Source organism: Emydura macquarii, unplaced genomic scaffold (genome assembly GCF_026122565.2).
Source record: "Emydura macquarii macquarii isolate MOO-44397 ecotype Brisbane River unplaced genomic scaffold, CSIRO-AGI_Emac_v2 contig_1451, whole genome shotgun sequence".
NCBI lineage: Eukaryota > Metazoa > Chordata > Testudines > Chelidae > Emydura > Emydura macquarii.
Window position 1 is genome coordinate 13942634 of NW_027131588.1, and position 16782 is coordinate 13959415.

At 44.4% G+C, this 16782-nt stretch overlaps 1 protein-coding gene across 4 annotated transcripts in view; it reads left to right on the top strand.

Moving 5' to 3' along the window:
• ACO1 (aconitase 1) overlaps positions 1 to 16782 on the top strand; it is a 47102-nt gene that overhangs the window by 20452 nt on the left and 9868 nt on the right. For all 4 annotated transcript variants that reach the window (XM_067553197.1, XM_067553199.1, XM_067553196.1 and 1 more), the window contains 11 exons: positions 866 to 1003; positions 3396 to 3465; positions 3574 to 3757; positions 5641 to 5780; positions 6397 to 6568; positions 7097 to 7197; positions 8230 to 8346; positions 9588 to 9747; positions 13146 to 13281; positions 13947 to 14031; positions 16414 to 16570. In XM_067553197.1, the coding sequence (XP_067409298.1) occupies positions 866 to 1003; positions 3396 to 3465; positions 3574 to 3757; positions 5641 to 5780; positions 6397 to 6568; positions 7097 to 7197; positions 8230 to 8346; positions 9588 to 9747; positions 13146 to 13281; positions 13947 to 14031; positions 16414 to 16570 (1460 nt within the window). The remainder of the gene's footprint in view (positions 1 to 865; positions 1004 to 3395; positions 3466 to 3573; positions 3758 to 5640; positions 5781 to 6396; positions 6569 to 7096; positions 7198 to 8229; positions 8347 to 9587; positions 9748 to 13145; positions 13282 to 13946; positions 14032 to 16413; positions 16571 to 16782) is intronic.

Genomic DNA, 16782 nt, shown 5'->3' on the forward strand with positions numbered 1-16782 from the left:
TAGCAGCCTTTGGCGGGCTGGACTCTGGCCCACGGGCCATGGGTTGAACAACCCAGTTCTGAACTTACAGGATGTCGAGTTGACAGCTCTCCTGTAAGCAAACCAGCCCTTTGAAAAGTACTATCCTCTGAACCTTGGAACCACGTGATAAGAGGGAATGTAGCACAGCCTGGGTGTTCTCCACGTTACTGGACTACAGATTCATTCCACGTCTCGCCCTAGCAAATAATGTTACTTAGGATTTGTTCTTCTTCCCTTCAGTGCTCTCCCGATTTTCATTCAGTGCGGTTCCACTCCAGAAAGCCAGCCTGTTCGCTCCCAGAGCCACATCCACTCTCCGGGATTCTGGCTCCCGTTTGTTTGGCTTGCAAGTCAAAAGCTGATTCTGTTTTTCTGACCACCACTCCTAGCGATTCAGGCTGAGATCTGAATACTATCGTTATCTGTAATTGATTGGTGCCTGGAAGCCCCAACTATGATCAGAGCCCCGTTGTGCTAGGCATTGTATGTACACTTAGTAGGAGACAGAAGGTAGTAATATCCTATTTTCAAAGAGGAGTAACTTGCCCAAGGTCACACAGGAATTATATCCAGATCTTCTGTCTCCCAGTCCAGTGCACAACCTAAGATGCACAACCACCTCTTCCTTTGTCACCTTATGAGTTTCCACCCACGTGTGCTACACTGATTAATTGTCCTTTGTTCTTTCTGCCATCCTGGTTCTGTGTCCTGTGGAGTGCTGATCCCAACACTGGCTTTAGAGTCCGAATCTGCTGGCAGTGTGGCACTAGCTGCCTGTGCTGCATCTGAGGATCTGGGCTCTGGATTTTAAATCACTTCACTTTGCTTAATTCTCCCCTTTTAGTGGTGTACCCGCAGTGGTTGACTTTGCCGCAATGCGTGATGCTGTGAAGAAACTGGGCGGAGACCCTGAAAAAATTAATCCCATCTGTCCTGCTGATCTAGTAATTGATCATTCCATCCAGGTGGATTTTAACAGGAGGTAAGGAAATAAAACAGATCTTGTTTTCCATGCTTGCTAGGAAGCCAGGGCCAGCTGTTGTTAATTAGCATAGGTCCATTGAAGTCAGTGGCGCTGCACTGAATTATGAAAACTGAGGATCTGTCCTCTAGCATTATAGAGGCTGAAGTCTGATTAAGTTAGACGGTGTTAATAATAGTTGTAAGTCTGAGTGTGTTCTTCCCTACAGCACATCTCTCAATGACGGCAGACCAGACTAAAGGTTAATTTTAAAAGAGCATGGTCAAGTCCTGTAGCGTTTATAGTTCCGTTTTCCAAGTTAATATAGCGCCATATTAGTTTAGTTTCTTTCCACATACTTGTGCATTTGTGTATTTTCCCTTGTGTTTTGCATAGAGGTCTAACAAAACTTCATCAGTTCTTCCTTCTTTATGCAAGAGTACACTGGGTTGTGTTGGCACAGCTTGGAGAATGGGGTGGTTAGCTTTGGTGGAAAAGCACTGGTTTTATGTTGGGGGGGGGAAGGAAGGAATAGCGAAATGGAAACACTAGAATACTTAGAGCTGGTCTACACAGGCAGCTGCGGTTGATGGGAGATACACAAACTATTCGACATACTTAGGTTGATGTACCGTGGCGCCTTCACCGCAGTGCGTCAATGGGAGACGACTTCCCGTTGATGCTGCCTTCTGGGGAGGTGGACTAATTGAGTCGACAGGAGAGCACTCTCCCATCGATGGAGCAGGTCTACACAGACCCACTCAGTTGATGCCGCTGCATCAGTTCCTGCTGCCACAGTAATGTAGACGTACCCTTAGTCTCCAATCCTGTAGCGAGCTCCTTTGCACCTGTACAGAGCCTCACTGAAATCAGTGGGACTCTGAACAGGCATGGGGCGGTCCATCTGCAATAGAGCTCATTGCAGCATCGGGGCCTTAGAAAGCTGCCTACCATCCTGCACTTCCTTTCATTAGCGGAACCTAATGACATCTTCCTGCTTGCTCATGTCACCCCCTCATTCTCTTCTGGTTTCCAGACTCCTCCTTAAATTCATCGTATTCCAGTTGCCTTACCCAGTAACTTATTCCATATGTGTTACTCTCTGTAGGAAATAACAGTGAAACTATCCATTTAAAGGAAAACCATACAAAAATGGGGAAATTTTAAAAAGAGGGGGAAATCTTAGAATCTCAGAGCACTGCTCAGGCTCAGGTTGTTTTTTGTTTCATTTTTTAATACAAGATTTTGATCCTGTTTGTAGAAATAAGCATCTTAGCAGACTTTTTTTTTTAATTTTTAAAATATTCTTTCCATGTGACTCTTAGAAAGGCAGGTTTCTTTTAAACGAACCCATATGGATGCAAACCTCCATTGGCAGTGATCCAGATCACTGAAAAGCTCAGCAGTTTGTCCAGTCCCCCCTCCCCAGATCTTGACTTGGGTCATTGTCTCTTGGTTTACTTTTAAACTGAAATCTTAAAATATCACTGGGAAGAGTTCAAGAATGAACTTCAGCTTGGAATTAAATGTCCCAAGGGTGGTCTCTGGAGTATGTGTACGTGTTGATACTGATCTGTTTAAACTAAGAATATGCTGTTCTTCCATTTAATTTGAATCTGTGTTTTATTATGAGAGCTAATTGGGGGAAAAAATATTTTACTGTGAGAATTTTTTGTGAAAATGAAAAATTTTCAATTTTGTCAATTTCGTTGAACAACAGAAATGTTTGTGGTTCTTGTTTTTACAAAAGCACAAATATTTCCAGTGAAAAATATTTTTTCCCAAAAAATAATTTTTGTTGAAATCCCATTTTAGATGGACAAATTCTCCCCTCCCTTCTCCCCCCCCCCCCCCCAAAAATGTTGACCAGTTGTAATTGCTGTTTAGTTCTTTCACAGTGATCAGAAGGATACACATGGCTCAGAGAATATAGAAGGGTCCCTGCTCCAAAGAGAATCACTTCCTAGGGATTTTATGTTTATGTATAGCTGCTTCATCTACCTTTTTTTGAAGTACAGTATATATTCCAGATCAGTATTTGCATATGTTTAACCACAGTTATGAGCTGATGATGTTTCAGCTTCCTTTATTGCTATGCAGGTTGCTTATAATTTAGGTTTTGAAAACTTTCCATTGCTTTAACGTGTAGACTAGACTTTACCAAAGTGTAAAATGAATGCCTTATCTTCAGTATGGGATTAACATTTGAGCCAGACTGTAGGTATAACTGTTAAGTCTTGTTCTCCATTTGCCTCTAGCTCACTGCTGCAATTGCTTAAAAGATATAAAACTGATCAGCACTATGAGATGCAAATGCTCTTCAGTTTTCTCTTTTACCATGTGCACACCTCCAACCTCACACTAAATCCAACTGGAGACTTGAAGCCCTGTTGCTAATTTATTTCCCTTGCAGGTCAGATAGTTTACAAAAGAATCAGGAGCTGGAATTTGAAAGGAACAAAGAAAGATTTGAGTTCTTAAAGGTATGGGAAGAATTCCTCTTATTTACATGTACAGAGATGGGATGCATAAACTTTCTTCTACTGTTCCTGTATATTTAGTATTTAGGGCTTTTATTCATTGTGTTTCAGTGGGGATCCCAAGCTTTTCAGAACATGAGGATTATTCCTCCCGGCTCGGGGATTGTCCACCAAGTGAATTTAGAATACTTGGCAAGAGTGGTGTTCGATCAGAATGGGAACTATTATCCCGACAGCTTGGTAGGCACTGATTCGCACACGACGATGATTGACGGTCTGGGCGTGCTGGGCTGGGGTAAGTGAGTTAAAGCTCTGTGTACTGGCTCGTGTTCCTGTCACACCACATATAAAATAAAATGACCGATTAAGTACAACAAACTTCCTTTTTCTTTGCCAAGTTCAGGTGACCACATAAATCAGGATTTTGTAACCTGATCTCCTATTCCATACCCAATTACTGTCAGAGTAACAGTCAACAACAAATTACATTTCAATCATGCCAGGTCGTAGGGGATTCGTTTGTGGTTTTATTTGTAAATAGTCTTTACTGAGGGTTTAAAACTCCCATGGGTAGTGGTGGGGGACGAGGGATGCAGTGAGTAAAAGCTTTCAAGAGCGACTCAGTGACTTAGGAGCCTAAGTCCCATTGGAAGTCTCACTGGCTTTCAATGAGATCTAAGAGCCTAAAATCACTTACATGCTTTTGAAAATGTTTACCCAGTGACAGTAACTATAAATGCAGAGCTGCATCAAAGACTCTGAATCCAAGCCAACACTGACGAGAGGGGATGAAATATGTCCAGGGGATGAAGTACATCAAGACAAGGTTTGATCAGTCTTTGCCAGTATCCTAGTACCAGATGTTTTCTGCTTGGACAGTAATGGGACAATGCCTGCCAGAATAACAGAGAGAAATATGTTGATATCCTATCGTAAGAGAATAGAAGCTTTGACATTTTAATCTATATAAGTAGATAGTCTAACCAAAGTATTTTGCAGTCATCCCTATATCTAGTATGAAGAATATCCAGAGAATACTGCAGCGATCCTTTATATGTATTATGAAGCACCAACGAGTCCCTTCGTTAACTAGGGTTCCATCAACCATCATGCTAGGCTTTGGACAAACACCGAACAAAATGTCCTTGTCACAGAGAGCTTACAATAATGCTAATTGCAGAGACACTCTCAAAGTTTTCAGTCACACACAGTGTGCGCAAGTCATAATATATGTATCTACTTTACAGAGTGCTATAGATTAAAATCTGTGTGTAAGGAATTTCTGCATCTTTAGCCTTGGTAACACAGCACTGCATCAGTTCACATTACTGGGATTGTAAGCGCTATGCGGGAGGTTACTTGGATTGTAAACTTTGTTCTGTGTTTGCACAGCACTTCACACAATGAGGTCCTGGTCCGTGGCTGGGGTTTCTAGTGGTAGATCAATACAAATAATAAATAATTATTGTGTTGTGAAGATTCTTTATAACCGGGGCCTCATCTTCACAAGGAAACTGTTACAAATAGAGTTGAAAAGCAATCACGCTAGCTGACTGCTTGATGGTAGTTAGGCTTCTGGTGGGCTGTGAACAATGCCTATTGCCAATATTGTCTCACTGTCTCCTTGTACTCCCCTAGCCATCTGTTGACAATTGGCTTGTACTTAAATTGTAAGCTCTTTGGGGCATGGACCATCTTTTTGTTCTATGTTTGTACCGTGCCTAGCGCAATAGGTCCTGGTCCATGACTGGGGTTTTAGGTTCTGTGACACTACAAATAATAAAATGCTGACTGGTCGGTGTAGAAGAGGCTCAGTTGTGCTTGGCAAACATGGGCAAACTCTTCTGCAACCAGCATTTACTCAGGACTAGCTAACGCAGTGCTGAGCCCAATGTGTCCTTGTCTGCGCTGACTAGCCGGCTTCGACTGTGTGTAAATGCAATTCAGTTTCCAAATGAAAGTGAGTCCCTGAAGACTAGAAACTTCCTTTTTAAACAAAAGCTTAAAGCAGTCTAAGAACAGAGGCCATCTAAGAAACACCCCCTAGTACCAGCTCAATCCAAGCCCTGCTGTCTGGTGACTTCTTTTCCCTTATTTGCAGTAATATTATTTCACTGGCATTCATGGCCTCATTTAAATACAAATACGGTCTGCTTGTGTCACACCAATTGGGTGCAGGTGTTGGTGGCATTGAAGCAGAAGCGGTGATGCTGGGCCAGCCGATCAGCATGGTGCTCCCTGAAGTGATCGGTTACAAGTTGATGGGAAATCCTCAACCCCTCGTAACATCCACAGACCTCGTGCTCACCGTTACCAAGGTAACCGACCTCGGTGCCACTTTGTCCTGGCTGTGGGGGATTTCTGACCATGTCCCACAGTCGGGTATGTGTGGTGTGATCTTAGAGCAGCTGGATACAGCAGCCTTAGGATTCCCATCTCTGGGGATGTCATCTTGATTGCATCCTCTGAGACCCAGCCATGCTGGGCCTGAGCCGCGTTCACTCTCCATGCTCCTTCCCTGTTGCCTGCCCCAGCTGGTGGAATCCACACCCAGTCCTGCTCCCCATGGGCTGTTTCATTGGATGGGACAGGAAGAGCTGGAACTGCCAGGGCTCTTACAGGCGTCATTGTTTTTGAGGACCGTTCGGGACCCAAACTTACTCCCTTTGATGCTAATAGGAATTTTTTTGCCATTGCCTGCAGTGGTAGCAGAATCGAGTCTGTATGGCGTGTTGGGCATTGCGTTTTCAATCTCCATTATGCACCGGACAGAGCCCTGGTTCCAAATGGCCCAAAACTTTGAGGAATTTTGGCTTCCTGTCTGGGGCTGAGCCGCTTAAGCCGGAGCTGTCTCTAGTGCATGTGGCTTATGCAGTTCAGCGTTCTGAAGTTGAGAAATGGCACTGAGTAGCTTTGTTCGTTCCTTTATTACAGCATCTCCGCCAGGTTGGGGTGGTGGGTAAGTTTGTGGAATTCTTTGGGCCTGGCGTAGCCCAGCTGTCAATTGCCGATCGAGCCACCATTGCCAACATGTGCCCGGAATATGGAGCCACGGCAGCCTTTTTCCCAGTCGATGAAGTCAGCATCAAGTACCTGACTCAAACGGGTAAGTTCAGAAAGAGGCCAGAACTTGAAGATCGTGATGATAAACCTGGGCTCTGACAGTTAGCGGTCCAGGGTCTGATTCTGGTGTCACTCCATTGACCTGAATGGAGTGACTCCAGAATCTCACTGGTATGAGAGAGCTCAGAAACAGACCCACAGGGCCATGCATTTGGTCCTAGCACCTTCATAAATCTTAACCCTGGGCTCTGCAAAGGGTCCATTTTATATAATATATGTGAGCTACTGTGTCTCTCAGGATTGAGCCCTTATGAACTCCAGCATTTGAAACTTTCTGCTTAGAAAACATCACAGGTTCAACTCCAACCTTGGGGTGCAAATAACAGTTCCAGTTGACTGGGACTCGGATAATCGAAGATCAGGGACTTTTCTCTTCCTGCTATTCTAGTTAAACCTGACGCTGATTCTAATACAATCTATCCCCGTAAATGCTCTGTTCTGCATACTTAAAATGCCCCAATTTCTTTGTCGTGGCTGCTTCTTATCTAGCTATTTCCCAATTTCACTTTAGGTCGTGATGAAGAAAAAATTAAGCAAATAAAGAACTATCTTGTGGCTGTGGGGATGTTTAGAGACTTCAGTAACTCCTCTCAGGATCCAGATTTTACGCAGGTAGAGTCCTGATCATCACTTAATCTTGTACCTTCCTTCCTTTATTTCTCTCCTACACATATGCCCCGTTTGCTCTCCTCTCTTTAATTTCATTAATTTTTTTGTTCTGTATGTCCTCTTTTAAAAGGAATTTTCACACAGCAAGAAAACATTAACGTGACTCTGATTTTTGTAATCCCATTCCCAATACACCCTTGTGTAGTTTAGTTGGCAGTCCATTCCATGACTGGATAGACCAGCATTTGAGGCAGTCTACTTGAGGGGACTGCAGGGTCTCAGTCTGGGTCCAGCAATCTCAACCCAGTTGACATAATAGGGCTACATGGATTTAAATGTGGACGGAATTTGCCCCAAATCTCTCTCAATAATTAGCAAACAGCAAGATTAAAAAAACATGGAAAACAAATCTTAAAGGGTGGGGGGATTTGATCCTCTCTGAAATCTTGTAAATTTTCTCTAATTGCACAACTTCATCTTTAAACTAGCTATCAGAGTGGTGAACAAAAGACTGCTTGCGTGGTCTTGTTGCTACCCCTCTGTTAGGATTTCCCAGAATGCTTCCTGGTGCTAGCAATAGGCTTTGTCTTGATATTTGCGGGGGAAGAAGGAGGGCATAACATTTTCAGATCTCCTCAAATCTGTTTTCAAAAGTTACTTAGACATTTAGGAGCCTAAATCTCACTGACTTGATTTTGAAAGGCAATGAGATTTCGGCTCCTTACGTGTCTAAATCACTTTTGAAAACGGGAACTTGAGGTGTCTTTTTGAGATTTTTTACTTTTTTAACAGTACCTGAGCTTGTAACTCCCTTCAAATGGCGTTGAGAAATTTTGCCCCTCATACTGTTGGGAGCGTTTAAGGCCCTGATTCAGCAAGATGCTTAAGCACGTGTAGTCAGTGGGCCTACTTGTGTTTTTGAACACTGCTGAATTAGGACCCCAGTGTTCTGTAGAGCAGTGTATCTTGCGTTACTTGGCTCGTTCCTTGGTAGTGGCTTAGTGAGCTAGCCGTATTATGCCTCCTGTTGACCAGGTTATAGAGCTGGATCTGCACACCGTCGTGCCTTGCTGCAGTGGACCCAAAAGACCTCAGGACAAAGTAGCTGTGTCAGAAATGAAGGAGGACTTTGAGACCTGCCTGGGAGCCAAGGTAAGGGCCCTTGGCATTGCAAATGGAAATCTGTCTTCTAGAAACTTAGTCTCTAGAGACACAGGTGCCAGTAAATTCAGTACACTTTGTCTACAAAATGTCCTTGTATGAATGGTGTTCCCTGGTTATTTTCAACCGTAGCCTAGAAGATAACGCTAAGGAATAAGTAATCTAGAGTGGTAGTTCTCAAGTTATGGGTCATGGAACATGGATAATCTGTGGATCTGCTCCTGACTCATTAGTGAAGCACTTGCAGTATTGAAGCAGCGACTCGTCCTGATAATGGCATGCTGGTCTGAGACTCAGTGCAAATTTCCAAAGGTGCTTTTTGCCCAACTAAATGTAAAATGAAAAAACTAAATGCCTCTTGCACTCCATCTAACTAGAGACAGAATTTAATAAAACTGGGTCTAGGATTTTGATGAGGACCCAAGTTGAAACACCCCTAAACTTTAGGGATGCTCAGATCTGAATCCAGATCTAAACTTTGCAGGCTCATTCCCTGTGAAAGCTAATACATCTGAAGAAAGCTGTGCTTTTCAAATCCAGCTAAACTCTCCAGGTTTGCTGTGTCATTCAGATTGTCTAGCCCAGTTCCCACTATGGATAAGCTGGTTCTCTCCACTTTTTTGAAGACTCAATCTTTTGTCTCTTCAGCTAGACCTTGACACCAATTTCAGAGCATTCAATGCAAATTGTATGAAATCTTGGGCAGTCTGGCCAAAATTGCAGGCCTGACCTGAGTGACTCGGCTGGCACTAGACATCTCAGTGTGGGAGAATGGGGTGGCTTCCTAAATCCTAACGTGCACTAATGTGCACTCTGTTCTGGGATCCAAGACACACAGGAATACGGGAGCTCCTGAGCTGGCTCAAGGAGTTCTGCTGTTTTCCTGTGCAAGAAACCACACTCTGCCCTACTGCAAGAGACAGGTGCTGCCTCCTCGCCAAGGGATGAGAAAGTGGCATTGCCCCCAATTAAAAAAATGTGACAGCTGCTGGGGACTGAAATGGGGACCTCCAGAGCTAAAGGCAAGAGCTGAGGCTGTCACATACTCCTCTTCTGTGTCTTGGGCACAGAGGGGTGGGCCTATAACCCACAGTGACCAGTGTGTTCCCAAACACTTTTTTCCTTCACCTTTTTAAATACAGCCTTTTCTGGTACCGTTCCATCTTCCTTTCCCAGTTTACACACTTGTACTAACCATCTTCTCCCTTCGTTTTTACTGTTTCCCTGTCTAGCAAGGGTTCAAAGGATTCCAGATCGCCCCCAACCGTCACGATGAGCGCGTGAAGTTTGTTCATAATGGCTGTGACTTTGAGCTCACCCATGGTTCGGTCGTGATTGCTGCCATTACCAGCTGTACTAATACCAGCAACCCCTCGGTTATGTTAGGAGCCGGTAAGCATGTCTGATCATTTGCATGCAGCAAGTCCTCTGCCGGTTTAGTTCTGCATCATAAAAGCAAACCCCACTGCCATCAATGGAGTCACATCCCTTTATGCCAAAGCTGAATTTAGCCCACAGGGGTAGCAAGAGGAATCCAGGGAACAATATTTGGGCTGATACCTGGAAACTCTGGCTGCTAATCACGTGCTTTTTTCCTCACTCTTACATCAGCTCCATTATTACACAGTGGAGAGAGAGAGGGTCAGATGGTGTCTAGGGCCCTTAGAAAATTATCTGCCTCTGATCTCCAGGTGAAGCCTTTGATGCAGTGCTAAGTGAGGGTGGTGTCAAATTGCTTTGTCTGTACAGTAGCCTAGATAATGTGTGTTTCAGTTTTGCTGCCATTCAAGTCACTGGAATTACTCAATCCCTGAGGTTCCTTATTACAGATCTAGTGCTGTGATAGCAGTGATGAAACTCTTCAGTAGTCCTCCGATGCTTCTGTCTGACACTCATTCTCCCCATTCATGCCCTGGAGGAAAAGGGAAGAATTTCTCACTCATAACATGTTCCTGGTTTCAGTTTCTTGTTTCCTTCTCTTGTCTTTGTGCCAAATCTTGGCTGGAAGTTGTGTTTCTGCATGTGCCAGAAAAGCTGCAGGCCAGTGGAGAGTGGGGGAATGGCCTCGTTTTGCCCCAATTGTGGCTCCCCTCCAAAGACACACACAGGTCGCTCTGCAGTTCCTCTGTGACGGGAGCTGTGGAGAGACGTTTGAAGTCAGACTGTTGTGGGGAGGGGCAGGTGGGTGGGTGTAAGTAATTTGTGCAGCTGCTCCAGGACCTGGTGGTGGGTGCACTCCTCTGCCCCCTCCTGCCACGCTGCTCCTGCCAATTATCAGGATGTGCGAGGGCAGCCATGCACTTGTTCAGAACTGGCCAGAATAAAGAGGCACATTCACACGGCTATTGCAATTTGCACATTATACAGCAGTCAAGTGATGGTCCCGTTTGTTTTCCAAATCCAAACCAATTGAAAATATTGAGCCAGTGGCAATGTCTGTAATTAAGGTTGCCCATTTTAAGACCCTCTTTTCAGCTCCTTATAACTTTGCCAGACATTAAAAGTTTGAGCTGAAATTGTCCATGCCAGATGTCTGCCTCAGGCTGCAGTTTTGGGGGAGAGCTTTGGATAAAACATTTCAGCCCAAGCAACTTTCATTTGGCTTCTTTGTGCATATGAATTATGAGTCATTAATTACATTGTTGTATATTATTCTCCCCCAAGCCCCAGGTCCCCACCTCGTTCAATGTACAGGATGGACCAGCTCTGGGGATGAAACAGGGTTGTGTAATAAAGGAGTCTGTCTGTCTGTAAAACACGGGCCTTATTTGTTGCACAATTTGGAATGTGTGCAGTGAATGAGGCATGGGAACTGCAGGAAGAGACAGGATGGTCGCATGGTTTAAGCAATTGAATGCCATCCCAGAACCTGGATTCTATGCCTGCCTCTGCCACAGAGTTCCTGTGTGATGCTGGGCAAGTCACTTAAACCAAACTTTTCACAGGTGGTCACTCACTGTGTTCCTCATTTTGAGTGCCTGGCTTGAGACCCTGGGTCTGATTTATAAAAGTGCTGAGCACTCTCAGCTGCAATTGGATCAATGGGAGCCATGTTCTGAACATAGAAAGTGCTATGTAATAATGAGGATACTGGGAAATCAAGTCCTTGGCATCTCAAATTCAGCACCTGAAATTGGTGAATGATTTTGACCTCAATCTCTCTCTGCCTCAGCTCCCCTTCTTTACAATGGGGCTGATACCTCTCCCACACTCTACACGGGTGTTGAGATGATACATTCACTAATGTTCCAGTGATGAGCACCATAGAAAGCCCACTAGGAAGTGAATAATTCCATCGTCAGTGTGCAGTAAATAGGGTTTGGAACCGCACATTGCACAATAAGGAGAAAACAAATAGCTGCTCGTTCAGGGAGCACTGTCCATCCTGTGCACTGGATGAGGCAGGGGTTGTATGGAAAAATAGTTTGTGACTCTGCATCAGACTGTATCAGAATATGTGCACACACGGGAGCCGAATTAAGGTTGCACTGACTTCTGTCACTTCCTAACTTTTGAGTGTTTGACTTGCAACCTTAATAATGTTCTCTTAAGTGTGTGTGTGTGTGTGTGTGTGTGTGTGTGTGTGTGTGTGTGTGTGTGTGTGTGTGTGTGTGTGTGTGTGTGTGTGTGTGTGTGTGTGTGTGTGTGTGTGTGTGTGTGTGTGTGTGTGTGTGTGTGTGAGAGAGAGAGAGAAAATATATGCCAACATTTTCAAACTGCGTGTCTAATCTGGGCCTTAGTGTCTTATATGAGCACCTCATAGTAGCCCAGTTTTCAGTTACTGAGCACTGACCGCTCCCATTGATGTCTCTGGACACGCTGGGTGCTCAGCGCCTCTGAAAGTTGAGCTGTTTTTTATTTCAGTTTCAAACTTCAGGCACTCAAGTCTGAAATTTCGTCCATTAGCTTTATGTGAAATGATCACGGTGAGCTGTTTGCATCATCCAAACCAATCACAGCAGGTGGCAAACATCAGCCGCCTTTGGTTAGCAGCCTCATCAGAGAGGTCCCAGGTTGTAGAGACACTGAGCTCTGTTCTCTCACCCCAGAGACACAGAGGTGGGCAGTGGGAGACAGTTTGCATGACTCCTGCCTTTGTTGTCCCTGTTCTGTGAATAAATGGAGAAATTCAGTCAACCCTGTATCACGAGCACTGAACTCACCTGTCCACAGACAAACAGCTCAAAAGGAATAGAATGTTCAGCAGAAGAATTGAGGATCAGCGTAAGTATATTCTTGTTAACAACCTCTGAGAGAAGGACTGTGATATACAGTGGTGTTTTGAAAGGTTCATCACTCAGAAGGCACTTAGATAATGCTGCTTGAACAGGCTACACACTGTGAAACTATTTGCTTTACATCAAGGGGCCAGATGGACTTATGCCAATAGTTAGTTCATCCCTGCCTCACCAGATTGTCTTACGTGGAATGTTTTATGGCTCCTCTTCACTTGTTTAATGCATGGAAATAGCTCCTGTACCAATCAAGCACCTGCTCTTCTGTTGGTATTCTGCCCAAGCGTGAGTGCACCCAAGTATGTGTCTTTGAATGTAGCTGCACGCAGCTTTCCATTGGAAATGAAAGAAACCAGTACCACCGTTCATCAAACCACCTGAAGTCAATGGAACTTAAGCAAAAGCATTGCTGATTCAAAACAACCCAATGCTGGAAATGGAATCTCTTCTGTTTCAAGCTACTTAAGGGAGCTGTCAGATTTTTGGGTTTGGTTTTGTTTTGGGTGGACTGTGCCATTACCAAGAACAATCACTGCTGTCCTTTGTGTCTTGCAGGATTGCTTGCTAAGAAAGCGGTTGATGCGGGTCTGACAGTGAAGCCATACATTAAAACTAGCTTGTCTCCAGGCAGTGGGGTTGTCACTTACTATCTGAGAGAGAGTGGAGTTATGCCTTACCTTGCTCAACTAGGGTAAGCGGGGCTTTCATTTTACTGTCTGAAGGATCATTGGTGCCTATTTTCCTATAATCCGTGGAAAAATTAGTGATTGTACAAGCAAAGCATTTGCAGCAAGTGATGTAACATAAGGGGCATCCACAGTTTGAAAGGCATAGCTGATCCTCAACCGTCTAAGCCAGGTGAGCACCATTGACTCAGCTGACTCTATACCAGCTGAGAATCTAGCCTATTGGAGCCTTTTACTTCACTGAAGTCTTGCTGCTGCTAGGCAAGGGAACGGTTTATTTTTTAAATGTAAATGCTTTAAAATGGTACCTCACTTAAGACTTCTAGTTCAGGAATCGGTCCTACGCCTTGGCTGGTAACAAACATACATGCTCTCCATTATGCTGTGTTTCAATAGCATTCGCTAACGACTGTTTGCATGCCAAACATGGTACTTACCACAATTGTGCATGCAGATGGGTGCACCTATCTAGATACACTTTTTTTTGCCCTTGGAAGCAGCCAAAGAATGCAAATCATTATCACAGACCATTTCCTGAAGGGAGAATGATATTGAATAGTTCTGTGTTGTAACACATTTCCTCAGAGTGGGCAACGCTTAATCATATGCTTTCTGAAGAAGTAATTAATAGCTATCTTGTGATTGCTGATCTATTTAATACTCTCTCTAGGTTTGATGTTGTGGGTTACGGGTGTATGACCTGCATTGGGAACAGTGGACCTCTACCAGAACCTGTTGTAGAAGCCATCACCCAGGTATTCAGCTGCTATAAAATCTTCTGCAGCATGTAATACTGCATGGTCTTTCAGAGACAAAATCACTCGTTTATTTCAATTTGGTCAAGAGATTCCGGTACATCTCCAGGGTTTGTTGCCAAGGGATTCATGCAGGAGAGGGCCGTGATACTTAAATACGGATGAGAACACCCTTTCCAGCAGACAAAACGGCAAGCTGCAGCAAGAGCAGGAGAGCCTACTTAAACCATCCTGTTGCAGCTGGAGAAAGCCTCAGGACGTTGATCCCCTCCCCCTCCAAGGAGCTGTCTGTTTGGCAATGGGGAATGTGAAGTTCTACCTGCTTATGAGGCAGCCGGTCATTGAATGTGAATGAAGTTCTAGCGCCATCATTGAAGATGCTGAGGAGCCCCCACTCTTGTAAAAGGCACTTTTTTGGTATCTGGGCAAATGCCCGTTGGTTTGGGATGTCCGTGCTGAAATCCAGAGTAGCTTTCTGTCTGATTAAAGAGTGAGTGGGTGTCCAGAAATGGAATATGTATAGCCCCCCTGGAATGCATCCCCCACCCAATGACTCCGATTGTGTTTACACTGGGGTCTGTAGGGCTGGATTTGTGGAGATTGAGGCCTCTGTTTTCAAACATGACTCGTGGTTTTGGGTGCTTTGGTTTTTGGGTGGTTAACTTGAGATACCTTTTGAAAAGGGGCCTGGTTTTAGTTTTAGAGGTTCTGGGCACCTGTCCTTGGAAGAGCAGCCCTTTGAACTTGGGTACCCAATATCACTGCCCAGTTTTGAAAACTGTCTGCAGAGTTATCTTAAAGGAGCCTGGAAGCACTTCTGCCCTTTGATCTCTAGAGACTTTGGACCAAATGTACAATCCTATTGTAAGAGGGTGCAAGTCCATCAACTTCAGGGATGTTACATCTGCTCTACACCAGGACTGACTCTGGTTACAGTCCTGAGTAGATCAAAGGTGAAAAGAGGCTGGGTCTCTAAGGGAGTCTCCTCAAAGGAATGTGTCAGCACCAGAAGCAAGCATTTCCCCGTGACTGGCAATCTCTTCTGATTGACAGCTAAGAATTTGAACAGCAGGGTCAAAACTGTCATTTCCACATGCACTTCTAGTAACACAAGGGCATTAACAGGAAAAACAAAAAACCAACAAACAAAATTGGCCTTTGTTTTGGAGAGGCGGAGATGGTTTTCTGCTTGCCTGGTAGGAGAGGAGATCATTCAAAATAGCTGAGGGCTACATCTCAAGATTCTAGTTTAGTGTTTTTCTTGTTCAAAATGTAGCTTTGCTCTGGGATTCAGAGGTCAGCTCTTAGCCATGTTTTGCAATCTTTAAAATTACCCAGTTTCACAACAGTTTGCTGATGAGCATGTTTGTTCGTGGTTGCAATGTCTTTGACTTGCAAGTTTAAGAAGCTGATGGGAGGATTTCTGTGTAAAACATTTTTTTTTCCCTGTCAAAATAAGCCTTTGTTTATTCCCTGCTGAGAGTGGCAAACAATGTCAAGCCACCTTGATAAACATCTTTTGTAGGTCTTCAATAAAAGATAAGGAGCAGTGTAAGCTGGTATTGCTTAGGATGTGGCCCAGTCTTTGAGTCTCTGATTCAGCTGTACTGTAATGATATTCATTCATTCATTCAATGGCTGTTTGTGAGGATATCAAGATGGTTTGTTGCCAGACCTCTTGCAGACTAATTGATGTTTGGTTGATTCAGGGTTTGGATGAACACTTCAGTGCTTCAGGAACAATCATAGATATCAATGCCAGAAGGGACTATTTTGATGATGATTTGGATTGCAGTAGCACTCAGGATCTCTAGTCGTGGACCAGAACCCCATTGTGCTAAGTCCTGTACAAACACAGAACAAAAAGATGGTCCTTGCCGCTAGTCTGACCTTCAGGGTAGTACAGGACATAGAAAAAGTGGTGCTGGTGATTCAGCAGGTGGCGTTTGAGCCCTTCCATTGGGGTCCTAGGTGCCAGCACTGTCTTCTGGATGAAACATAAAATGTTAGCCCTGATGCCTTTTGGTCAGTGATGATCCCTCTGGAAGGAGGCCTCCCCAGGCCATATGCCACCATTCAGCCATGCTCCTGCAGTTTAATTTCGTAAACTGCTCTGTCACATGCTTTTTTAAGCTGTATAGCACTGTTTGCTAGCTGCCCTGTCCCGCAATCACCTTCTCGGTGGTGGGGAAAGTGAAGTCCTCTGCATGTCCATTTCTGTACGGAAAGTGCTTGGGGATTCTTTGAAAAATAAAGCATTCTGTGACTGTCAGTGATCATTGTTCTTTGACCCCACCGTACAACCATTCCAAATGCATCTGAGCCAGAAAGCCCTACAGTTTCCGCTGCTTTTGTTCACTTGTCTCTACCACTGGCTTGCAGGCGGACCTTGTAGCTGTGGGCGTGTTGTCTGGAAACAGGAATTTTGAGGGTCGCATCCATCCCAATACTCGTGCCAACTACCTTGCCTCCCCGCCACTGGTAATAGCCTATGCTATCGCTGGGACTGTAAGAATTGACTTTGAGAAAGAACCTTTAGGTAAGGAATTGATGGGATTTCTCCCCTACTCCCCATATTTTTAGTAAATTCAATTGATATTAAATGAAGAGGGTCAGAGTCCAGAGAGAGCATCACTTATGCATTGGGTAGTGAGAAGTCCCGTGAGGTGCATATGAAATGCAAAGCAAAAAGGTGTTGGCCAATAGTGGCACATGGGAGAAAGGAGTGTTAATAGCCCTAATTGTCTGAAC